We start from the raw sequence: 25,414 nt of genomic DNA on the forward strand, positions 1-25,414 counted from the left end.
CTGAATTGCTGGAGGCACCCATTTGACATTATATTACCATGGTATTGCATTCAAGGTGGTATTAAAGAGTTGGATGTTGGCTGTTTACTATTTGTATCTTCTTGTAATTTACTTGGTGGCTCTTTCTATATTAAGGGAAATTAAAGAAATTAAAGAATTTTTTTTTTCTTTCAATGAGTCATCTCAATTTATGCCATGGCTCAAGTCTTTTTGCATTGTGACGTTCATGTTTTGATCTGTGAGTTTAGCGTTTGATGACAAGCATTTATATGTTAGCAGAGATGGCTGTTCTCTTGTTATTTGAGTGTGGGCAGATGAGTGCACGTCTACCCTCCTTGGTGGAAGCAACAGGTGGTTTTAAGGGGGCGCGATGCTGAACCCTTCCTGTGTTTCGGTCGGCCCTTTCACAGCACGAGGAGGGGGCCCGCAGGTCGATGCTGGGGGACACTTCCAAGCTGCTCACACACTACCACGAGGATGCCAAGACCATGTACGAGGTGTTCCAGAGAGGCCTCCACATAGCCGGTGTGTGTCCACGGCCCGGGATGTGCTGGGTGCAAGCACTGGGTGGAAGCACTGAAGCCTTGCATGCTGCAGCCAGGAAACCATGGCAACCACACATGCAGTCTTTGTGTGTTTGAGTGTGTGTGCTGGCATTTGTGTACGTGGGTATGATTTTGTGTGTGTGTGTGTGTTTGTATACATGCAATCGTGCATGAAATTACGTGTGCATGCATCTCTGTGTGTATAATGCTGTGTACGTGTGCGAGCGTCTGCATATGTGTGCATGAGTGTGTGCTTCCACATGCATGTATACAAGAATGCCTAGACAGAAGAAGGCTCACATCCTGTAAAATATTTTTCATGTTTAGCTCTATGGCCATGAGCAGCTACAGTATATTTCTGATACTGTAATTAAAAGACAAATCTGACAAGCATTGAAGGCTAGCATTTCACATGGCACTTTTCAAGGTCATGTGAATTTCAGTCCACCCTGACTTGACTGTGCTGTGTGACCAGGTGACGGACCGTGCTTAGGCTCTCGGCTACCCAATCAACCCTATAAATGGCTGTCATACAAAGAGGTGAGCGCACTCGTCATCTTATCAGCTATATGGTTTTTTATGTCATGTGATGCAGTAGACTGCATAGGCAGCTGCTTGGTGTAGCGGTAAGGAGCAGGGCTTGTAAACCAAAGGTTGCTGTTTGAGTTTCCGAGTGGGCGGCTGCTTATTGTACCCTTGATCAATTTACACAATGTGAATTACTTCAGGAAATGCCCAGGTATATAAATGGATGACATGTAAACAATGTAAGCTTTTCTGGATAAAGCCATCTGCTAAGCAAACACATAATTTCATGTACATGATTATTACAATGCTCCCCTTAGGTGTGATTGTCAGAAATGATAAGGGTATGTTTTTCTCTGTTTTTCACTTGTATGTTTACGTTTGACTCACTTGTATAATTACCTTTGATTGGCTGCCATAGACCTTTGATCTTGTGTGTAGGAGCAAGTTCTCACTGGTGGTGTCTGTGGGAGGAAAGAGGAGGAGTGTAGCAGGATGCAGTCGATGGGAACAGGTCTGGGGTTTAGTGGAGCAGCGCATGACCTTTGCTGTTCTCACATTTCCAGCGTTGCGAAGCGGTTTTTTTTTGCTCACGTGACCCCTCAGTGCACTCGCAGCGCTAGCGCTGCAAGGCGGCTCGGCGCTCGCGGTTTGCACTGACGTCATGGCAGCTGGGGAGCAGTTTACCTGTAGCGGGCTGGAGAACACCCAGAACGCCCAGGGTAGCTCAAACCGTCCTCCCGCTTCTGCTTCCAGGTCACGACCCGGGCTGAGCACCTGGGGTCAGGGCTACTGTGCCAGGGCTGCAGACCGTGCCCAGACCAGTTCATCGGGGTCTTTGCACAGAACCGGCCCGAGGTGAGTGGGGGCGGGTGAGCCAAAAATCATTTACCCAGAATCCTCCGTGGCACAGCTGGTAAATCTGATACAGAGAGAGATAATGACCTGAGCTGATGGTCTTTTATCTCTCAACCGACTTTGGAGCAGTAATCTGCCCTGACCTTTACCTGCTTGTGTTTGCAGTGGATCATTTCAGAGCTGGCCTGTTATACCTACTCCATGGTAGTTGTGCCACTTTATGACACCCTTGGACCAGATGCAATTCGCTACATTATCAATGTCGGTAAGAGACAGGATTCCACTGTAGGTGCTGCTTGTTTGTATAATGTGAGCTTGTGTGTGTGTGTGTGTGAGTGTGTGTGTGTGTATGTGTGTGTATGTGTGTGTGTGTGCTTGTGTGTGTGTGCATGTGTTTGGCAGGGATGTGTAAATCTCCAGTTCTTCCAAGTTATTATGGATTATTTATTTATTTAATTTGTATCCAACAAAATCCTGTGCATTTTATGGCTTTGAGTACAATTTCCATTTTTACAGCATGCTTGTCTTAAACTCAGCGTGGAAATTTGTTGCAGGTTCATGTTTCATCAGCTTTTCCTGAATAGTGAAATTGTGTTTCCTCCCAGCGGACATTTCTACAGTCATCTGCGACAAACCAGAGAAGGCCCAGGTGCTGCTGGGAAATGTGGAGAGGCAAGAGACACCCGGCCTGAAGAGAGTCATCCTCATGGACCCATTTGACCCCCTCCTTGTAGAGCAGGGAAACAAGTGTGGGGTTCAGATCCAGTCCATTAAGGAGATAGAGGTGAGTGTGTTCACATGCCTCATGTTAAAGGAGTATTTTACATTTTCTGCTCTGCTGATCATGTGACCTTATTTTGAACCTAATCTTCAGTGGAGCTTGAGGGGCTCTTGTTTCTCGGTGCAGGGGCGGCAGTGTGGCATAGTGGTAAGGTGCAGGACTCGTAAGCAAAGGTTGCCACAACCCCACGGTTGGGATACTGCTGCTGTACCCTTGGGCAAGGTACCTAACTCAGAATTGCCCCAGTAAATACCCAGCTGTATAAATGGGTAACATGTAAAAAAAATGAATAATAAATTGTAACCTATGTAAGTCGCTCTGGATAAGAGTGTCTGCTAAAGGCCAATAATGTAATGTGTATTAAGCCCATAACACAGTGTGCTACTGTCATTGCATTAAAATCCCAACCACTGTTTATTCATCTCCTTTTACTTTCAAAATGAGAAAAACAAGGAAAATGTGATGGCATCTGGAACTAAAAACGGCACAGCTTTGGGTCCTGCCTCTCATTCAGTGTGATATTTCTCCACTGTTTGAGTTGCTGTTATGTCCCCTGTCTCTATGTGCAATGCACTGATGTCCTTGTAATGCAAAATATGTTATGTAAAATATGCCCTTGTTTTCATCTGGTGGTATCAGGGCCCTGAAGCCACTGCTTTCTTCCTCTTTGATGTTGTGTTGTGGCGCTTGTGTCTTTGTCGATGGTGAGACTTTAGCCTAACACAGGATGTCCTGTTGTTTGCATGCTTTCATCAACTCCAGGCTCTGGGCCGAGAACACCACAGAAACCCCTTGGTAAGCACTTGGCTGACTGCTTTCTGATGGTGTTGGGGCGCTGGGGAGGAGAGGGGCGTCGAGTAAGAAGGCATGCTTAAAGGCAACGGTTGCGGTAGAGGAAGGGCTTCATCTGTGTCTTCGCCTTTCCTGTCTCCTGCATGGAGATTGAATCTCGCCCCCTCTGATTCAGACAGCTGGTTCGGTTCACTGTGGTCCACCACTTGTATCCTGTGAAGACAGACCTTTCTAAAATTCTCAGCTCCACCCTCTGTTTCAGTTTCACACTAGGATGCATGTGTATGCAAAGACCTGTTAAGACACATGCAATTGATTTGTAAGGAATTCAAGTGCTTTTTAGAGATATCCTTTCCATCTACATACAGAGCTTTGAGCTGCATTACAAAATATGAGTCTTTACAATTCCCATGAAATAAAATGTACAGCTCAGTTGAAGGTCCTTGCTAAAAATTCTCCTGTGCTGTTTCATAGCATAGAAGCAAGGTCATGAAGAGGTCACAGAGGCAGATCTCTGTTTTGAGGCCCCAGTTACCATAATATCCGTGGTCAACATGACATTTGTTTAGCAGCCTTGGTCTGAGACAGAGACTCTGTAAACAGTGCAAAACTACTGTGGTGTTTATGTTTGGTTTTGACATACTTTCAGACTTAGCTGGCTCAGAGATTCTCATTGGCCTATTTCTATTCACAAAGGAAAGTCAGAATGTAGTCCTGGAGAGTGCTTATCACAAAACACTTATTTACTTTGGGAATTACTTTAGGAAACTCCCACATGTATTGTAATACGTACACCAGTTCACTACCTCGGTTTAATTTGCTATCAGAATGGCATTGCTTGAATGGCATAACGCTGTGTACAAATCGTATTGTGGTTAAAAGCTTTGACTTTGCAATTTCTGAATTATTCAGGCAGTCTAACAGTGTATAACAGTTCTACCCTTGTGGGTTGCAGACATTATAGCAGAAACTAGAATGTTAAAGAAGAAATAATGTGTCAAACCAAAGTCAGATGGTCAAGTAACCGCTCAGACTGTAGCTCTGTCTGTCTGCAGCTGTCAGGCTCTCTCACTCTCTCTCCTGTCTGCCACTCTCTCCCTCTCTCTCCTCTGTCTCAGTTCCTGTCTCTCTCTCTGTTTCTGTCCGAAATGTCTCTTTGCTCTGTCTCCCTCACTGCCTCTCCTTCTCTTTCCCTCTGTCCTATCTCTATCCCTCTGGCCTGTCCCTATTCCCCTCTGTCTCTCTGTATCTCTAGCTTTTCTGTCTATACTGTATCTATCTCCCACTCTCTGTCTCTCTGTCATGTTTCCAGTTACACTTCCAGTCTCTCTCTCTCATCTCTCTCTCAATTATAAAAATGAATCAGCAGGCACCAGTTATGCAAACCTAGCAACAACTCTTGAAAGTAGCTTACCGCTTCTGCGTACCAGCCAGTACAAACTTACATTCAGCACTATTTAAGAGATTAAATACACATTGAGATTGCACATTGTAATTCAACATCCTTTGTTGGTCTGTGATGCTGCAAGACCAAAAACGTCTGTGGAGTTGTCTTACTGTGGTCACGGTGTTAAAGCAAGGCTTAAACACACAATGTAACAGTATGCAACATGTCCACATTGTACCATGCTGTTCTTGGTGTGGAAGTTGTCTGTCACAGTGTTATAGCAGCATACAGACACAGTAACTAATACAGCTTATTAAGACGTGGTGAGATCAGAAAGATGAATTTCCGTCAGCTCTGTGCTGATGGTCTGCTGTTTCGCAGTCAATGTGTGATTTGAAAGGTCACCATTATGAAGTTACTTAGTTTATGTCACTGTGCTGCCAGACATTTTTCACAACCATGAATACTCACCTGGAATTTACATTGGCAATATTGTGTTTGGCATGTGATGCCAAAGTTTTCTTCCGTTGAGTGATACGGAAGAAAACTTTGGGGGGGTTTAGGGGGTTTAATCTTGCACAGGAGTCATGTCAAGGGCAATGTTAACAAACAGTCATATAGAATGAGAAATTATAACCAGAACTCCAGAGCAACCAAAATCACGTCACATTTTAATGTATGTGTGAAAGTCATGTTGTTATGCTGTATTGTCAGTCCATAATCTCCCTGCAGCCATGAGGTACAAACTAAGAAAATAAGTGGGGCTGCCCCAGACTCTCCAAAACAGCCACACACTGGCACAGTTTATCAGCTATCCATTTATCCATCTCTAGGTTAAATACATTTGCTACATATAAAAAGAAATGATCTGAAGTACCTAGAAGCTGACCAGCTCCCTTGATTGGGGCGCCTATATTTGAGGTAGATGAAGGCAAACCTGTCTCATCTCTTTATCCTCATCTCAGTCTAGATGGGCAGGAACTCCTGATGTGGGTGCATTTCATTCCAAACACTAAATCAGTCAACATCGGAGAGAGTGGATCACAGATAGTCAGATTGACTGTAACTGTTCTGTTTTCAGTGAACGTGCCATTGCATGCATGAATGGGTTCAAGGGAAAAATGTGGCAGTGACGGGCTGCAGATCAGTATTTCACTGGAAAAACTTTAGACTATTGAAGTTGCTGGGCAAGGCTTTCATTCAGTAAGCACGTGTATCAGACTAATAAGAAGGTCTTAACTGTAGATTGGCCATGTTATATGTTGAATTTGCTGTGTGTTTGCATTTTATGTGGTCGTGGCATGTACGTTTTGAAGTCTGATATCCTCAACTGTAGGGCTGTCACAATAATCGCCATATTGCAATACCGCGCTATTGACAAGCCAACTGCAGGGGATGGCAAGCAACCACCACAACCGCTACGCACGAAAAACTATTTCGGTTGAGCAAAAAAAAAAAAAAAATTACATAGTTTCTTGTGTGCTTGAGAAACTTCGATAAAAATTTTTTTCTCGTGTCCCCTAATTTTTTTTGCTCATGTCCCTTTAGGGGCTCCGTAGATTTGCACTTAAAAGATTTATCCTAAACAATTTGCTTTATTTAAGTAGTCCCCCCTTATCCACGGGGGGATACGTCTCAAGATCCCGAGTGGATACCTGAAACCGTGGATAGTACCAAACCCTATATATATATTTTTTTCCTATACATACGTACCTATGATAAAGTTTAATTTATAAATTAGGCACAATAAGATATTAACAGCAATAACTAATGATAAAATAGAACAATTATAACAATATATAGGGTTACTTGAACACAAGCACTGCGATACCGAGACAGTCGATATGATAACCGAGACGGCTGCTAAGTGACTAAAGGGTGGGTAGCTTATACAGCGTGGATATGCTGGACAAAGGGATGATTCACGTCCCCGGCGGGATGGCGCGAGATTTCATCATGCTGCTCAGAACGGCACGCAATTTAGCCTAGGTTATAGGCTAGGCTTTATCCTTTTTTTTTTCTTCATAAAGGAGAACAGTCGTGTAGCCTACCTTGCATTCTTATTGTGCCTCATTGCCCTTCTGTGTTCTGCATTTAACAGTAAACAAGTATTTAATTTGTTTTAAAACTGAGTCATCTTTGTCATTTAAAAAGCAACGATATACCTATTAATAGCCTAACAATAAAGCTTATTTATATAGCACTAAAATCAGGATAAATGAAGTAATTTGCAAAAAAAGGCAATAATACCGCATATCGTGCTGTTGAGCCACCCTCTTGCACCACATGGGAAATTCTTTCACCGCGACAGCCCTACTCAACTGCTGCAAAATTCCTGCATGGCAGAACGCCTATCTCCATAGTGACAGATGAACAAGGAAAAAACACTGCAATCCTGGAATGTGACAGAGTCTGACTTTGGCATGGTACTTTTTTTCCGAGGACTACAACTGCACATAATAGATATATTATACAGTACCAGTCAAACGTTTGGACATACCTAGTCAGCATAACGTGTAACGGCAACTAAAGTCCAAAAAGGTAGGTGTGAGTGGCATGTGAGTGAAAAATTAAAATGATGGATTTCCCCTCAGATGGGAAATGGGCTATGAAGAAAATGGCCTCACACAAACTGTGGAAAAATTAACCAGTAAAATGGTATTGCTAGCTTATTGTTTTCAGCGTAAACAGGACCACGACGCTATTCTGACCAACGTCGATGATCAGGGAGGCTCTTAATCTGAGCTAACACTACAGACTTCGAAAGGACTTGGCACAGTATTGCTGTTTAAATGGCAAAGAAGATGATAAGGAGGAAGGCAGAGGGCAATATGTCAAAGATATGTCATATATTAAGGAGTGTAATGGTTACGGAAAGCATCCGTTGGCCTGTGTGGCCTGGAAACAAAAGGAGGTTTGTAAGAATGGGTGGAATGTCTGTTTTCACGGTGCTGCAATATGAACACAACATTGCCAGAATGCTCTGTGAGACTTATGACAATTGTCTCAAGATATTGTGACAGTTGTTATAATAACCGGCACACATGTATTTTTTTCTCTGGGCTTGACCTCAAAGCCAGTGGAGGTGCTCTGATGGGAACGTTTAGTTTTAGCTGTGTTTTTTTTTTTTTTCCACAGCCTCCTCAGCCAGATGACCTGTCCATTGTTTGCTTTACCAGTGGGACCACAGGTTGGTGTTACTCCCAGTTCTGCGATTGTGATCTTTGTTGTTGCTTACACTTGCCAGCAATAAGTCTATTAATTCAGCTATGGATTCAGATGTGGATATTTCCTTGCACTGTTAAAGTTATTTGCCTCTCTTGAATCGAAATTGCATCAAGCTCTGCCCCCCAATAATGATATACCTTTTGGGAATCTGGAAGGGAAATGCTGTGATATTTTTTTCCCCTGCTCATTTCATCTTGTAACATTTTCTGGTTTGAACAGGTTTAAACAGGTATCAGTGTGATTGAAACACCACCTGATTTATTTTCTGTTTGTGTGTCTGAATTGCCCACTTCTCTGCTCCTAAATGTCTTAACAAAGCCACCATCATCTCCTAATAGTAACTGGAAGCCCACGGTGCTCTGGGTGCGTCAGTGGAGTATCACCTGTCCTCCAATGGGCGCCCACCTCATTGTGGTGCACACTGTGTGTTGCAAAAAAATAGCTGTAGGAGGACTGTATTTTTCACTCTTCAGTGCTCCTTCATGAGTGCAGAAGTTGCTGTGGTGAGATGAGCCGAATCTACAATTGCTGATTCCAGTACCGGGTTGCACAATGAGGAAAACGCATGAAAAAGCCACCGCTTCTACTGTGACATAATGTCAAGATAATATGTTTTTAAATTAGGGTGTCTGGTGAAATCGAAATTGCTGTATTAATTCAAACTCTCCAAGGGATTTCAGTTAAATGAAGGCTAAAGTTTAATCAATACATTTACCTACAAGTCAGTCTAGTTTTGCTTAAAGAAAGGGTTATGTTTTTCATTGTTTAGGAAAAGCTTTACTTTTATTATGAGCTAACATCAAGTAGTAAGAAGTGGTGTATGTATGCAGTAATAAGACCATTCTGATACCTAAATACAAATCAGAATCAGCAGCAGAATGAAACATGGGGAAAAAACGCCCCCTACTGGTCCACCTCAAACAGTCCTTCATCTAGGTGCTTGGAGGTTTGGCGCTGTATAGAGGACAGCATTGGCCTGACTAATCTATAGGAATGTAAGAAGTATGCAGTGTGTGCATACCTACACTGTCCTGCAAAGAGTGCAAAATCGCCCTTTGTCAATAAGACCCATGTACACCCAAAACACCCAGACATTCTTACTTTTATTTTTTGGAAAAATGCAACCATTATTTGCCAGTAAAAATGTCATGACTTGCCTACAGCAATGAATACTCATGTATATATATATATATTAGAAATCTATGGAAAAACACACAAATCAACCACATCACTTGCAGAGGTGTGAAACGTAATGTTTCATTTACTCGCAGTATTTGTGTCATGCACTCCTCCTGGTCCATGACACTTACTAGCATATTTTTTTACTCTTCGTTTCAATGTCACTGAAATATTTCAGAGATGACAGAGTTGACCACGGTGGCCGCATGCAGAACAGCAGCCCACAGTCAGCAAGAATCGGCTAATGTTATCTTATACAGCCTGCATACAGCAGCGAGTAGTGGCAAAGCAGCGTACTGCACCAAAATAGGGGACCAGAAGTGGTCTTGTGACCCAGCGGTTGCAGCGCTGATTTTCAAGTGGGACACTGCTGCTATACCTATGAGTGAGATAATAAAGTTGAATTGTTTCAAGGTGTGTAAATGTCCTGGATTAAATTTCATAAATGCATTAAAATGTAATTTATTCAGGGTAAGTGTAGCTGACAAGTGAATAAATAAGTGTGCGTGGTGGTTTTTTGTGAGTTTTGGCCACCAGGGTCCATGCTGCGGTGACTATTATTGGTGTGCATAGGTGAGCATAGCACACTTATGTCTGCTTTCACAAGGGAATGTTTAACTGTATGTTGCACTGTGGAATGGCAAATGCTTGGCGGATGCTGTCGAAGATTTACAGAGGGCCGTTTTGTGGGGAAAAAAGGTATTGAAAAATAAAAATGTACATCTGAGCACAGAAGTGATGCAGTCTTAGAAGGGAGAACTAACTCAGGGTCACCTTACACCTTATATACCTTGTATATTCTGGCTAATACGGAGCAAGTCACTCCGCATTGGAACCTGAGCCAGGGGTACAGGTGTGCTGGCCAGGTGTAATTTTGCATCAAAAAATGTTTAGGTCATTGTGGCCCATCTATGACTCACTGTACTCCCTCTGTAGAACAGGTGTTTAAATGGCTGTAAAAAAAAAAGTAAGGTGTTACATAAACTGAAAGGTGTGTGTGTGTTTCCCCAGGGAACCCAAAGGGGGTGATGCTGACCCATGGGAATGTCGTGGCGGATTTCTCCGGTTTCCTCAAAGTGACCGATGTAGGTGGTCTTGGCTTACTGTTTGAGATCACGTCCTTGGCAATGGTGTTGAGAAACATCGGGGGGATGGAGCAATACAGTGTCCTGAAATATAAGTTTTTTTCGCACTGTACTCCGATTACAAGATCGGTTTCTTGAGAAGTTTATACATAAGAAAATGCAATCTGAGCATTCTGCTTGTTTTCAGGCATATGTGCTAGATAGACATCTGATATGTCTGCCTGGCATGTTCACGTTTGAAAGGTTTCCGATTTGCTGTATAATAGTTCTTAAAAATTATTCGTTGAATGTCTTGAATGTCTTACCAATGAATTGCAATTGTAAAATATATGGTGGTGACATTTCTTGTAACATTTGTACTAATGACAACTGGTCACACGATGACAGTACCTGCTTTTCGCCCTCCCCTGTGGCATTCTCTCCGCGTATCTGATTAAACTACGCTTTGAACGTTAAAGGCTGGCAGTTTCCTCAGCGAGGAATGCGCTCTGTTTGGTATCTATGCATGGCATCCGCCCTGGAGGAAGTGCATTCCCCGGCTGCTCCTTTGCTTATTTGACTGCAGCAAGAATCCTAATTCACTGCTGGAGCCTGTTTGGTTCCTTCTCCTCCCCACCTCTCCGTACCATCCTCTGCCTGCCTACATGGTTCAGAGGCTTCTCTTTTTTCTCCCCACTGCTCTTGCTTACCCCCCTGTCACTCCTCTGTCCTCTTGCTGTCCTGTTCTTTACCGGCTTTTTTTTTCCCTCTGTATTTTACTATCTTTTCGAAATTGTTTTCCTGTCAGTATGCATCTGCTTTCTGTCCCCCATGCCTGCGGCGGCGCTGCAGAAAGTCATCTTCCCGAATCAGGACGATGTGCTCATCTCCTTCCTGCCCCTCGCTCACATGTTCGAGAGACTCATCGAGGTAAGAGTTTGGGGGGTGGGGGTCCATGCCCCCTGTGCCCCCATGTAACCCCCGCCAGGTGCTGTGCTATGTGCACGCACCCGTCCTAGCTCAGGCTTGTAAGTGGTTTGTTTGTTTATCTTAAGATCTGGTTATGATGCCAGCGACTTCCCCAGCCCTTGACTGACCTGTTTCTTCACCGCAAGGATTGCATTCATTTTAACAAGAACACAACAAAAAACAATGTTCTAATGACAGCCAACCATTTATCCCACCCATTACATTACATTACATTATGTCATTTAGCAGACGCTCTTACCCAGAGCAACTTCCAAATAAGTGCATCTCAATGCTAAGAGTAGTTATTGAGAAGTACTACAAGAGGTCAGTAAGGTACTTAGTTAAGTGCTAAACTAGTGTAGAGTTCTTTTTTTTAGAAAATAGGGATAGATAGGACAGATAGAGAAGAAGGTAGATTAGAGATAAAACTTGAAGAGATGAGTTTTCAGCTTTCTCTTGAAGGCACCCAGGGAGTCTCTTGTATGAATCTTACCCTGGTTGGTTATTATGCCTGCATTACAGCACTGTACTGGTATATCTGATTATTGGCATTTTAATTGTTGGCTTTCTAATGGGTTTAGCATCCACAGCTACTGTGAAGACTCACAGAGTTACGCTAATTTTTATCACTGTAACTCAGTCATTTTTATCTTATTTAAGAAGCCAGTACTGTACCAGAAAAATGATACTGATGACTGTCATTTTGTCCCCCACGCAAACAGTCACCCAGGCATTTCGCTTCCTGTGGTTATAGCCTTCAGTTTTTAGTCTGGGTGTGCTGCTTATTCTATCTTGAGCGTGAGAAAAGCAAATTCAGGAAGTCTCCCCCCCCACACCCTCCAACACACACACTCATAACAGCACACACACGCGCATATGACCACGCACGCACGCGCACAAACACACACCACCACACACGTACGCACGTACATGCACTTGTACATACATGCACACACATTCAATGGCTCCTCCACATTGAGGGAAGCTGTGACCTGCTCAGTTCCTGTGTATTAATCTGCGAATGGGGAAGATTTCCTTCTCTGTGCTTTGCTAGTATATGCAAATTCAGTCAGTTAAAAAAAAACAAAAAAAAAAAACAAGTCCAGTTCACTGAGATGGAGATAAGCTGTTCTCATCTGCCCTCAGAAAAAAATAGTACAAGCACAATTCAGCATGGCACATCAAAATGAGTCCGGCAGCCTCTGTTGATAAGATACATAAAAGGTCATTTAAAAACATTTGCAGACACATGCAGGTTTTCATTTGAGTAACTACAAAAACAAAGGCATTGTATACAGCAAAACAGAGTAACAACAAAACAGAGATTACACACACAGCAACGCCATCTAGTGTGTAAATGTAAAAAATAAACACATACACCACACGCAAGAGGGTTCGTTTCAGTGTATGGAGGAATTTTTTTTTTCTTTCGCGCTTTACCCAGTCTGTAGTCTACTGCCATGGTGGAAGGATCGGCTTTTTCCAAGGCGACATCCGACTCCTATCGGAGGACATGAAAGCCCTGCGACCCACCATCTTCCCTGTGGTGCCCCGGCTGCTGAACCGCATGTACGACAAGGTGAGCGGGACCGGCCGCCATGAGGGCGGGCGCCCTCTCCTCCACCTGCACCGAAGTGCACACGCGGGGCCCCTGACCGTCTGCTGTTCTTACAGATCTTCAGCCAGGCCAACAACCCGGTGAAGCGCTGGCTGCTCAACTTTGCGGCCAAGAGAAAAGGTGCAGAGGTCCAGAGCGGGATCATTCGCAGCGACAGCATATGGGACAAGATCTTCTTCAGCAAGATACAGGTGGGCTGCGGGATTTAGGCCTGGGACCCCGCTGCATATCAGGCTAGGTGAAGGGTGAGTGCAGGGCTAGGTGAATGTTACATATAGGGATGGGTAGGTATTAGGTGTAGGGCTAGGTGAATGTCGGGTGTTACTTGGGTGAGTATGGGTGTAGACGCGGGTGTGTGTTGGGCGTTGTGCTGGGTATTTGTTGGGTATAGGAGGGGTGTGTGTTTGGTGTGGTGTTTGTGTACGTTGGTGTATGGCTGGTGTTGTAGATATGAATCAATCAGAGGGGGTGATTCACAGATGCGTTCTTTGCGGGTAAGGTTAGGGTGGGAAGTCTGAATTGTGCAGGGTGTCAAATTAGGTGACCAACAGGTGCACTGAGGTGTCGCTCTGTGGCCTTGCTGCAGGCCAGCCTGGGCGGGAGGCTGCGGATGATCGTGACGGGGGCGGCCCCTACGTCCCCCACCGTGCTCGGGTTCCTGAGGGCCGCGCTGGGCTGTCAGGTGAGTCCGGCCTGGCCCAAAACACACAGAACCTCCCCAACGACACCTCTGCCGCTAAACCCACCCTCCTCCACCGCTCTCCGCATCTACCGTTTCAGGTATACGAGGCCTATGGTCAGACGGAGTGCACTGCTGGCTGCACCTTCACCACTCCTGGAGACTGGACCTCAGGTGAGACCTGGTCTCCACCCTTTCTGGCAGATGGATCGTCAAAATCAAAAGAGTTCGAAAGAAATTGCACGTTCATGCATGCACAATGGTCTTTTATTTCTGTGGATTCAGTGGTAAGAGGAAAAGCTCATTCACGTTTAACCAGGAAAGGAGAAAAACAAAAAGGGCTCAGGTTTCATATTACGTAGCGCCAGTGTTCATCGCTACAGCGGTGATTATGATCTTTGATGCCAGGGCTTTGAAACCATTTCCATGCCAAGCGCGAACGTTGGCTGATGTCACTTTCTCATCTGAAAGGGCTCTTTGTAGCCCGATGGTTAAACGAAGTGATGGTTTTATCATGCGCTCAGAGGGGTATACACTTCTCACCGTTGCAGCTCTGTGGCTGCAGATGTAGCATGTTTTCAGGCCTGTATCTCACCAGCCTTATTTTACCACATCCTTTTAGGACTGTAAACAGACTGTGAGAACCGACAAAAAGGAGAACAAAAAGCTGTGACAGTCAGTTGAGTTTTGTGCTCAGACAGGCATTCCATTCTACATAAACACACACACACACACACACTCACACGTACACACACAGAAGCACACAGACAGACATTTCAGGAACGTGGCTTCCACTGTCTGAAGTAAACCACAATATGGGGGGTTGCTATGCAGAATCAGATCAAAAAAAAACAAGAAAATAAAATACCAGCTGGCATCAGCAAACTTCATGGAACATTGCTATGGGTCATCTTCTTCTTTATTGTCCTTTTCACAAACATTTGAAGAACAATCAAAATGTAGTGTTTTCTTTTTCAAAAAACTAGTGTTTTAAGGTAAAGGATGGCCAGACACATGTACTCAGTTCACAGTTTTAATGGTCATAAATTAAAACCATTGCAATAGACCATGACAACAGAGGAAGCATGCTCCCTCTAATTTTATTGAGCATCCAAAATTATAAATGTTTTTAGAATTTATTTTAATAGCACAGGGACAGTCAAAGTCAAATAGTCAAAAGGAATACTCAAAGTCAAGATTTTCAGTAGTTTGGTGGCTTTTCTTGTTCTTTTACTTTGCAAGACATTTTTTGTTGAATTTCGGAGCATTTTTGCATTGTTTTGCATTGAGCAGAAGGGGGTAACCCCTAACCTGAATTCTCTAAATCAAATGCACATTCTCCTGAGCAGGTACTTTCTTGCACAACACAAATCTGTCAGCTTATCTGGTTACATGATAAAGAGATTGACGGGAACTCGAGAAGTCTTTGCAGAACTTCAGGGACCAGAGAAGCCAACCTGTTTATATTACAGCTTACACACCATCACTGAACAGCTGCAGTTATGCAATACGGAAGGGCTTATCATTCAACACCTGGTTACAGATTCATACGGAGAATCCCACCATGGAATTGCATACCCTCTGCATGTAAAATTCTGCTTGTATCAGGAGACAAGCCTGAAATATATGGCCTGCTATTCTCACACTTCCCAACTCTGCCGATCACACCATGTGCATTTACAGTATTTACATTTACATTTACATTTATTTATTTAGCAGACGCTTTTATCCAAAGCGACTTACAAAAGTGCATACAGTAAGTATAGCGACACTACGGGGACAGGATGTGTACAGTTCCACAATGAGACAGTTCTCAGCTGAGAGCAAGGTCTGTTTGAGGACACAGTACTATCAGATTTGTACAATTACAGCGTATAGGGCAACTAATACGATACACCTTCAAACAGCAAACTTTATGGAGGAGTTCAAAGATCAAGCTTCACAAAGTGCTGACCATATGGAAAGAAAAATTCTTCACTGAGTGTTTCGTGCTTGAGAATTTTTTTTACTCCGATAACATGAAGGCATTCACAATTCTCACGGACTAAAACAAAAACAATTTATCAAACTGCTCCCCCTTCTGGTTAGATTGCACATGCCTCCATTAAAAAACAGTACTTTGATTACTACGTTTCTAAAAATCATTTTCTAAAACAAACCAAATGAATTCGTGATGAATTTCAACATCTTGCAATGCTTTGAAATTTTAAGCAAAAGCAATTAACTAGCAAAGACTGGATTGTAATTACAAAAGCAAAAGGCTTTAATTTCTTGTCATTAAATTTATATGACAGTAAGTTTTGGTAATTTTACTCATCTAATATGTCCCATGCCAGGTCATGTTGGAGCACCTCTGCCCTGTAACCTAATCAAGCTGGTAGATGTGGCTGACAAGAATTACTTTGCTGCAAAGGGAGAAGGAGAGGTAAGGAGATTCACAGTGCCATTAACCTTCACAGAAAACAGTGAAGAATGTCAGGAATAAGCCCAAATGTATGATATTGTTGATATGAAAATGGTTATTCAGACAAACAGTACTCACACTCTAGATTCACTAAAAAAATCAAAATCAACATCTGTCAAAGCATTGCAAAAATTGATCGCTTGATATGAAAATAGAAATTGTATTGACAATTGATAATGAGAATGGTTTCTTCCATTAATTGATAGCATTCATGTTAGGGGGCTCAACAGTAATGGCTCGCTGTAGGAATTATACCTGTAACCTTTGGATTCCAAGACCAACCACTGCACCACATTACTGCCCTGTTCTCAGAAGAAACTTCACTCTTTATCTCAAACAGGTATGCGTCAAGGGACCCAATGTATTCAAGGGCTACCTCAAAGACCCAGAGAAGACTGCCGAAGCCCTGGATTCAGATGGATGGCTCCATACAGGAGACATTGGGAAATGGTTGCCTGTATGTTGGCTGTCACCTTCCCTTCCTTGGCTCCTAGCGGAGGAATGATGCTTTGTGCAGTTGTTGCTGCATGATGTACCCAAGACAGTACAGTAATCATTTATGTTCAAAGCACAGCTGAGGGCATTCAGTTAAGGGTCATATATGTTCACTGAAGACTGATGCTATGCTGTCTTATCTTGACTGTTTGTTTCTGTTCTATCTCACCCCCCCCTCCCCCCTTCCCCACCCCCAGAATGGTACATTAAAGATCATTGATAGGAAGAAGCACATTTTCAAGCTGGCCCAGGGGGAGTATATCTCCCCAGAAAAGATTGAGAATATCTACATCCGCAGTGAGCCCGTTGCTCAGCTGTACGTCCATGGAGACAGCCTGCAGGTGACTAACTCGTAAACGACTATAGTTCCAACAGAAAAGAGATTTCAAACGAGTGCACGGGCAGGGAGGGAGCATGTTCCTCCACCTGTACAGTGTGGAAACGTTAAGTTGTCCTCTGTGACTGCAGATTGCATGCATAGCGTAGCTTACCCTCAGCTGTACAACTGCTGAACACAGTACCATCCTCACCAGACTCTGATCTCAGCCTGAAATGAAGCATGATGCTGTTTAACAGTGGTTAGTGATCGACTCATTCGCTGTCTGAAGCTGAATCTCGTGCAGAATGCTAGGTTGGAATCCTGTTATCATTCAAACCCCAGACTGACTCTGAACATGCAGCTGTCCTCTGGGTGAATGACAGTTTCAGTGTCTCTTTGCAGTCCTGCCTGGTGGGAATTGTGGTCCCAGATCCTGAGGTGATGCCTTCCTGGGCCAGAAAAAATGGGTTTGAGGGTTGCTATGGAGATCTATGTAAAAACAAGGTACACACAGTGAAAAGAGCAGAATTTTTAAACTCATCTCTTGCCTTGCTCGTTGAAGAATGTTTATTTGTATTTACTGTATGAAGTGTTGGTTGTGAATACGTGGTTTCAGTGGTGTATACCACATAATTACAGTACCAGTCAAAAGTTTGGACACACCTGATTAAAATAATGGGAAACATGTTTAAAAACATTTTAATCTAAAGACTTTTGTTTAAATGCTTAAAATTTGTTTCTTAGACAAGTATAAACAGTGACGTTGATGCCTAAGTATGAATTTCTTTCCAAAACAATATTTTTTAAAAATAGTTTTGACTACTTTGAAGAATCTGAAATATAAGATAGTTTTGATTCAACACTTTTTTGGTCACCGCATAATTCTATTTGTGTTATTTCGTACATTATTCTAAAATGAAAAAAGTAATAGTAAAAATAGTGAAAAGTAGTAAAAATTAAGAATAAAAGTTGTGTCCAAACTTTTGACTGTTACTGTACATAAAATAAAGTTAGGAGGTAACTGTTAGTGAAGTAGTAGGATAGATTACTAGTTGGAACAACAATTCCAGACTGTTCTCTCTTTATGAAGGATGTGAAGAAGGCCATCATGGATGATATGGTGCAGCTTGGAAAAGCCAGCGGACTCCATTCATTCGAGCAGGTGAACAACTGCATATCTTCTATCTGCCAGCATGCCCTCAACTGAAAGCTAGTGCAGTTCACTGTGTATGTATATACTTGATGTCATCATTTACGCTAAAAATCATACAAAGTTTCTATTGCTGTTATTTATATACATTTATTTATTTATATTTAGATATTATTCCTCCCATCAGCATATGCTAGGTTTGAGTTATTGCAGCAGAGTGGTAGAAAAAAGAAAAGTTCCCCTTCTCCCTTACTTCCTCTCATTCTCCAGTTTGAGAAACTTCCTTACAAACTTCTTACTAATTTCTACTGCATCATTTCAGGGAGGAAACTGTAGATTCTAAAAAGGGAAAACCAGTATAACACAATATGGTTTTTTGCAGTATTATGCATCACACCTTGATACTGCCAGTGTTTCTAACTAGTTTCTTCTCTTTCATCAGGTGAAAGACATCTACATTCATACTGAAATGTTCTCCATAGACAATGGCCTGCTGACACCCACATTAAAGGCAAAGAGACCAGAGCTGAAAGAGTTTTTCAAGGAGAAGATAGAAGAGCTGTACTCCAACATCTCCATGTAATCCCATCAAATAAATACCCTGGTTTCTAGGACCTGTAGCAATATTGCTGTACAATTTACCATTTGTCCTTAACTTCTCATCAAAACACAAACAGACAGACAGCAACTAAATCCACAGCGGAGTACGACAGAGGCGGGAGTCTTTTCCACTCGCGTTCTTTCTGCTGAACAAGTACACCTGCTGAGGGAGAGCCCGTTGATTGGTGGCCCTTTTTGGAACAGCAGAGCTAAAACACCAAATTAGACCTGAAGCAGCAGCAGCAGCAGCCAAAAAGCAGCCTGCATAGTCCCCGTCATGTGTGCCGACCAGCACGTTAACAAAAAGTACAGAATTTATTTACACGTTAATTGATCTGCAAGATTTTCCTCATGAACTCTGACTGCGTCTGGCATAGACCAGTGCATGCTGTGGTCTCGGCAGATCCTCGGCAGAACCCTGTTCTTGCTCGAGGTCTTAGGCATATCCTTGTTTATTCCATGCATCCAAAGTCAACAGACATGACAGTCAACAGTTATACAACAAGGCTTTCATATGTAGTCAAAGTCTGAGAGCTCCGATGAACATCGATAAAACTAACATATCCTTTGAGGAGGGCATAGATTTTGACCTTTGGATTTATGTAGACCTTTTTAATTGCTTTTGACTTTATTTCAACCCCAAAGAATTATTATTTTAATGTACATATTGAGGAAAATTAGATGTAACTTATATTTAAGCAATGGACTGAAAGGATTTTTTGCGTGTAGTGAGAAAAAAAAATATTGTACCATTATTTAATCCGATGTCAGATGGAATCAGCACCTTGTAACACATAATTCCAGCAATAGGGATGGGTGGGAATGGGATGGATGAATAAAGATACATTCTGGAACAATCACACACGATTTTAATTTTATTCTTTGCAATGTTTCCATGTTGAGGAACATCAAAAGTTCAGGGGTACCTCTGCAGGAAGTATTCAGTTTAAGCAAGCATCTTCCTTCTCTCCAGTTCTTTCTCTGAATGATTCACCATTGTGTAGTCATAGCCACAGTTTTAGTTCATACCTTAAAAGCAATAGACTGCATGTTCCTCTATGAATAATTTTATTGCTGAAGTGCAGAGGCAGTGGTTACTATTTTTAAAGTCTTTGTCATGACTTAGTTTAAGGCTGAACTTATGACCTTACAATTGCAAAACCACTGAAATGTGTCTGCTTACTGTGAAGGGTAATTGGTCCATTGGACTTGTACATTTGTGTTTATACCCAGAAGTGTGTGGAGTTCGGTGATTAGATTTGAATGTATCCGACATGGTCAACTTGGCCAGCATAGTCAAATGTGTACTATTTTTTTTCTAATATGACTGAAAAAAAGAAAATACAGTGCTTTTCAGAATAATCTGTCTTATAAAACTCAGACACATTGTAAATTGATACTCGTATATTGATTCTGGTGTCTAAGAATACCCTGGTCTACCTGTTAGCAGATACTACAGTATCACAGTCTTTTATACACCAGGCATACCCATGTCTCAATCTAACAGAATGCATCAACCATTACACAAGACAAATAGCAGTAATAGTGAATTTGATATATTTTTTGAGATTCTACGGGACTTGATTTTCCTTGATGCCATATCATCCAAAGTTCTACATTTCCCCAGAATGTCATGTGAATTATGCATTTTATGAAAGTAAAATGTTATCCATCTGAAAGAGAAAAAAAACATGCATGAAAATACACCAGTTTTCTCACGTCCTACGTTTTCTAAATCATACATGGAAGTGTATTAAACCTCACTGTATTTTGCAAAGAAAAGTCCAAGCATGTTTGTAGCACTCGGCTAAATGAATGTCAAGAAAGAAAAAGACTGAAAGCAAGCACTCTGCATGTAAAATAATCATAACCTTAAACAGCTGCTAATGGGTTGTTGGGCTCCTAGCAAGAGTAAAAATGAATTTCAGTTTCCAACTGGTGACTGTGACTAGAGACAACACAAGCATGAAGCGGAAGATATTAAAATATATATATATTTTATATATTATATGTGAAGAAAAACAAAGACAACTTGTCATATAAAGTATATAATATGTTTTTATAGAGTTTATCTAACCAAATTGCATGGGGGGAATAAAGCTCTACTTGTTGCACTGTATGACTTCTAAGTGTTATTTGTTTTGTATTTTATTATAGTCAATTTTTCAACAAAATACTCACTATATACTCACTGGCTTGGTCTGTAAATCAGTTCATTTGTTTTGAGAGCTCGGTCCCTGTAGAAGTCATGTGCCTGGTGGAAGGGGAGTGTCTTAATTTGCTGTAACGCGTCCCTTGACCAGTAGGTGGCGGATGGATCGCACGTGTGAGACGCGGGAGGAGCCCGACGGGTGGTATGTAACTAAGTGACGATGGTTCAAACAAAAGGGGGGAAAGTGCAGGTTAGCCAGGTGACTAGATTAAAACCAACTGGACTGTAAATTAACTTTGAAATGTTAGCAAGCAAATTGCCGCAACAGTACGGTCACCTAACCTGTTAGCCTTTTTTTCAGTAGGCAAAATATTTTCGCTACAGATTAAGGCCTAGTAAGACTTGCAAGGCCAACTTTGGCAAACGTAAAAAAAAAAACTGAGGAGCTCGCAAGCGTGTTCCTTTTCAACAAGTTAGCCTAATTTAACAGCCTGAGGATAAAAATCTGCTTTGTACCGTGTTGTAATTTTGGAAAATGGGTCGAGCTCAACATGTTAGAAAGCCAAACAAAGGCCAAAAAAGAGATTTTGGGATTCGCCGCCGTCGTTGCAAAAAAGGACGTTTGGCCACACCTGCCCCGAAGAGTGTTGTTAGAGCAAGTCAGTAAAGAGAGATATTAGGCTAACTGGACAGTTATTTTCATTTAAACGTGTGTAATGTGTATTGTGTAAATTAAATATTTGTATTAGTTACATGGATAGCTAAGTAGATGACTGATGGTAAGGAGAAATAACGTGCTCTGCAGGCACTTAACGTTAATTAGTTTGAATGGCTAACGATAAATACGCTTCCTAACGAATTTGTTGAAGTTGGTCAGATGGCTAACTAAACTTGTTAATATTGCTAGTCAGCATCATCAGTTATTTCGTGAGCCAGTATGAATTTTAATTTGCTTTAAATAACTCGTTTAGTAACTTAAATACGAGTATTGCTCGCTGCTAACCAGCTATTCCTTGGTGTCCTCGAAACGTTGCACAGAGAAAGGGAAAGCCCACACACCGTTGCCCGTTTCTGTGGAGCAGCGTGGGAGCTTGGGTCTCTCGCCTATAAACGAGTCACCTTTCTCAGATCGGGGGTGAGCTGCTGTTAGAAATTAAAACTATCCATATGAAATGCAAATTTTATTTTGCATCTGTTCTTTATGTGGTTTATGGCAGTGAGGTCGTGGATCTTCACCTAGCTGAACGCGAATGACTTTTCTGACCTCACAGGTCTGTCGTGCCAGCGGAGAGACTAAGGGATCTTCCATCTCAGTCGCACAAGAAAGTACGTCCGTCATGAACCATTTCCGATTTTTCATGTTGGTTTGTTACATTTCGTAACATGGATGAGTTACAAATTTGGGTGAATGGTACAGTTCTGTTAAACAAATGATTATGTCAACCATTCAAGGAAACCTGCGCCAGCAGCGTTGCGAGTGGCTCCAGCAATCGCGATAGCACATCAGGTTAGCACTACTGTGAGAAGACGTGAGGCTTTTGAACAATCTTCAGTGTTGAGTTAACCTTTAATTGATAACGATGTGACTCAAATGTCCGTTTTCTCAAATGGCAGATATGATTATGCCGTCTGGCGTGTCCTCCTTCCTTCTTGATTGCATGGACTCCAGCAGCTCGACCGTTTTCCCCTGCTGGGACTCCAGCGACAGTAGCTTGCCTTCACCCGAGTTGTTCCGCACGGTAGATCTCTGCGGTATGTGAACAGATTTATTTGACCAAACCCAGAAGGTACAGGGGATACTGATAAGAAAAAAAAAAAACGTCATTTTTAGATTAACGTCATTCGCTGTGTGTGTATATTTTCTCAAGCTACTACCGAAATGTGTAGTGGGCACATACTTGTCTTTTATTATTATTATTATTATTATTATTATTATTATTATCACACATTGAAGTGATATAGTAAGGTATTCAGTATTAGGCCTAACTTGTAAGGGTGAGGTGCACGTACATTCACTATTTAAATGAGTAAAAGTGTCTCTTATTATCTGCCAAGAGAGGGGTGAGAACTGCTTGGACCTGCCAAGCATGTTAGGATGCTATACATTCTGTCAGTGGTTCAAAGCAAGCAATTTGAGCAAAGATGCACATGGCACTTTTGTTGATGGCAGAATTGACTTTTTAACTAAGCGGACGCGTCAATAATGAAGTTGTTCCTCTTTTGAGAAACTCTTCTGATGTGTTAGTTCTTCTTGTTGAAGGTGCTTTTAAATTCCATCTGCTGTTAACATCTGGTGGCAGAGTTGCTGAAATTATCCAATACACTTTTCTGTTGATTGTCATATTTTCTGGTGTGTGGGTACAGAGGAGGCAATGGAATTCCCTGTGGAGGAGGTGATAGAACTACATGTGAAGAACTCCACTCTTTTGGATGCAAGCCAAGCTGTCAACATTGACATGAGGCAGTCTCCAAACCTCTCCTCCATACTGGGTAATGTGCAGTGCTGCTTGTTGGCAGTGTTCAAAGCAGAGGCATGCATTTTCTCAAATCCGATATTCATATAATCACCCGAAAGGATCCAGTTTAAATCAGACATTCTCAAAGTAATACTGATTTTTTTTCCCCAACGGGCTGTGTGAAACTTCTGTGTGAATGATTCATTGCAAAGACATCCTTAGTCACTCACACTTTCAGTGGGAAAATGAATACCAATGAAATGTTACGTTGTGCAGCATTCTTAGGGTTTCGCTGTACTGGTGATGTAAGGTTGGGCATGTGGTTTTCATTGATAAATTCATATTAACCATTACCAGACTGCAACACTTCAGTTTGCTGCTGCAAAGATTAGACGTGTTCACTATTAGATGGGCTGCTCCAGTATTATTAATTAAAGTATCTCTGCAGAGTTCTCCACAAAGGTGGCTGAGATGGATTATGAAAAAAGGTAACTTCTTTCCTCCCTCTTGACTCTATTTAAATTATGTAAAGGTTTCCTAAAATTCTGTATTGCAATGTCCATAGTGAGTTTTCCAGTCAGTCTAGCAAATGGTGCATGTAGCATCTCAGTGCGAGTTTTTAACGCTATTGTTTTACTAATGTTGCTTCTCATATAACACATTTTTTTTTATACTTTTGTGTCCATTTCAGATACTCAGTGGGAAATATAGCTAGTTCTTTCAGTGCATGTTCAGCTGCAGTGCCAGGTATTTGTAATGCTTATCATTTTGTGGTCACTGCAAACCTTTGTGAACTCCTGGCAAGCTTTTCACACTCTGTTATGGAGCACACACATAACAAACAGTTAGAAACTGTAGTACTGCTTCCTCACAGTAAGTACTAAAACATAATTGTTTCTCCTTTCAGTAGATATAACAAAAAATGTGCCTAGAGAAGGAGTGCTCCCTACTGGGGTAAATGTGCTGTCCACACCATTCAAACAGCCCAAAAAGGTAGCAGCACGATTTCTCAAACATTTACATAAACTCTGGCCTTACAAAATCGCTTCCTGTGTTTAGGTGTGCTGTGTGACTGAGCATCATTTCCCCCGTTGCAGATAGAGAGGGTTAGACCCATCAGGTGCCGGAAGAAGGTTGATTTTCGCATCGCTGAAGTTGAGCAGAAACCGGAGCGAGAGAAGGAAACGGCTAAGTCTTGCGAAATTGAAGTGGTTAAAGAGGCAGAGAGTGGACTTTCTCCCACAGGAAAGAAGCTCAGCTTCACCGAGATAAAGTCTGGCCTTCAGCTTGCAGAGCCCCTGCAGGCCAGCCCTGAGCCAGCAGACACCGGGGGAAAGGATGGGGTGGCCTTCCCTGGTGAGGCCAAGGGAACCCCACCGTGCAGCGTCTCCCCAAAGCCAGCACGCTTCTTTGACTTCTCAGACGGCACAGAAGAGAACACTTTTCTCGGAAAAAAGGGAGGGAAAAGACCGTTTCTGTTTCCCTCTAAACCAGTAAGATGATTTGCACAACCTAAATGCTGTATTGCAAGGTGGTTATGATGACCTGCCATTTAGTATGCATAAAGTTGTTGAATTTACTCATGTTTTTTTCCCACAAGCCCATTGTAAGCGGTGCCCCAGTTGAGCGAGTGTATCTGAAGGTTAGGATTTTTTTTTTGTAATAATAATAATGTTTTGCATCGGACATTGAGCTGTTCCCGCAGTCCAATTAAGTCGTACTCGTTTTTTGTGCAAATAAAATATACCACTGATGCCCAGCAGGGGGCGGCATTGTTTTTAAAAAGTAATGCGCTCGTTTTAAAACTGCTGTGAAGTGTTATCGTTTTTGTTGCTTTCAATTTATGTTGCAGTTCAAGAACTCAGAAATCCATAATCCCAACAAACTCTACGAAGTATCCTGGATTCAGTTAGCCCTTGAGGGGGAGAACTTCTTCAATAATCCGCGTCTCAAAAAAGTTGTCACTGAAAAAGGTGAGTATTGAGTACTCTAAATATTTGTGTCTTTTTCAATCTCCCTAATGGCTAATGTTCTAGATACTAGTGGATAACTTGTAAAGCCCAGGAATAAATATCAAATGGATAATAAGTGTCAAATGAATGTTCACCAAGTTACCAAAACCACCACCCTGGTAAACCGCAGCTTTTCTAATA

General features: G+C 42.2%; 1 protein-coding gene across 2 annotated transcripts in view; it reads left to right on the plus strand.

Moving 5' to 3' along the window:
• Window positions 1-19,658, plus strand: part of acsl6 (acyl-CoA synthetase long chain family member 6) — a 29,200-nt gene extending 9,542 nt beyond the window's left edge. For both annotated transcript variants that reach the window (XM_036523440.1, XM_036523441.1), the window contains exons 3-21: window positions 411-525; window positions 1,021-1,085; window positions 1,827-1,928; window positions 2,094-2,193; window positions 2,534-2,712; window positions 3,472-3,504; window positions 8,027-8,078; window positions 10,307-10,380; window positions 11,212-11,289; window positions 12,773-12,907; window positions 13,003-13,137; window positions 13,533-13,628; window positions 13,727-13,799; window positions 15,962-16,050; window positions 16,430-16,546; window positions 16,782-16,925; window positions 17,306-17,407; window positions 17,994-18,065; window positions 18,496-19,658. In XM_036523440.1, the coding sequence (XP_036379333.1) occupies window positions 411-525; window positions 1,021-1,085; window positions 1,827-1,928; window positions 2,094-2,193; window positions 2,534-2,712; window positions 3,472-3,504; window positions 8,027-8,078; window positions 10,307-10,380; window positions 11,212-11,289; window positions 12,773-12,907; window positions 13,003-13,137; window positions 13,533-13,628; window positions 13,727-13,799; window positions 15,962-16,050; window positions 16,430-16,546; window positions 16,782-16,925; window positions 17,306-17,407; window positions 17,994-18,065; window positions 18,496-18,636 (1,902 nt within the window). In that variant the 3' untranslated portion in view covers window positions 18,637-19,658. The remainder of the gene's footprint in view (window positions 1-410; window positions 526-1,020; window positions 1,086-1,826; window positions 1,929-2,093; window positions 2,194-2,533; window positions 2,713-3,471; window positions 3,505-8,026; window positions 8,079-10,306; window positions 10,381-11,211; window positions 11,290-12,772; window positions 12,908-13,002; window positions 13,138-13,532; window positions 13,629-13,726; window positions 13,800-15,961; window positions 16,051-16,429; window positions 16,547-16,781; window positions 16,926-17,305; window positions 17,408-17,993; window positions 18,066-18,495) is intronic.
• Window positions 19,659-25,414: the final 5,756 nt, after the last annotated feature.

This window comes from Megalops cyprinoides, chromosome 3, assembly GCF_013368585.1.
Source record: "Megalops cyprinoides isolate fMegCyp1 chromosome 3, fMegCyp1.pri, whole genome shotgun sequence".
Lineage (NCBI taxonomy): Eukaryota > Metazoa > Chordata > Actinopteri > Elopiformes > Megalopidae > Megalops > Megalops cyprinoides.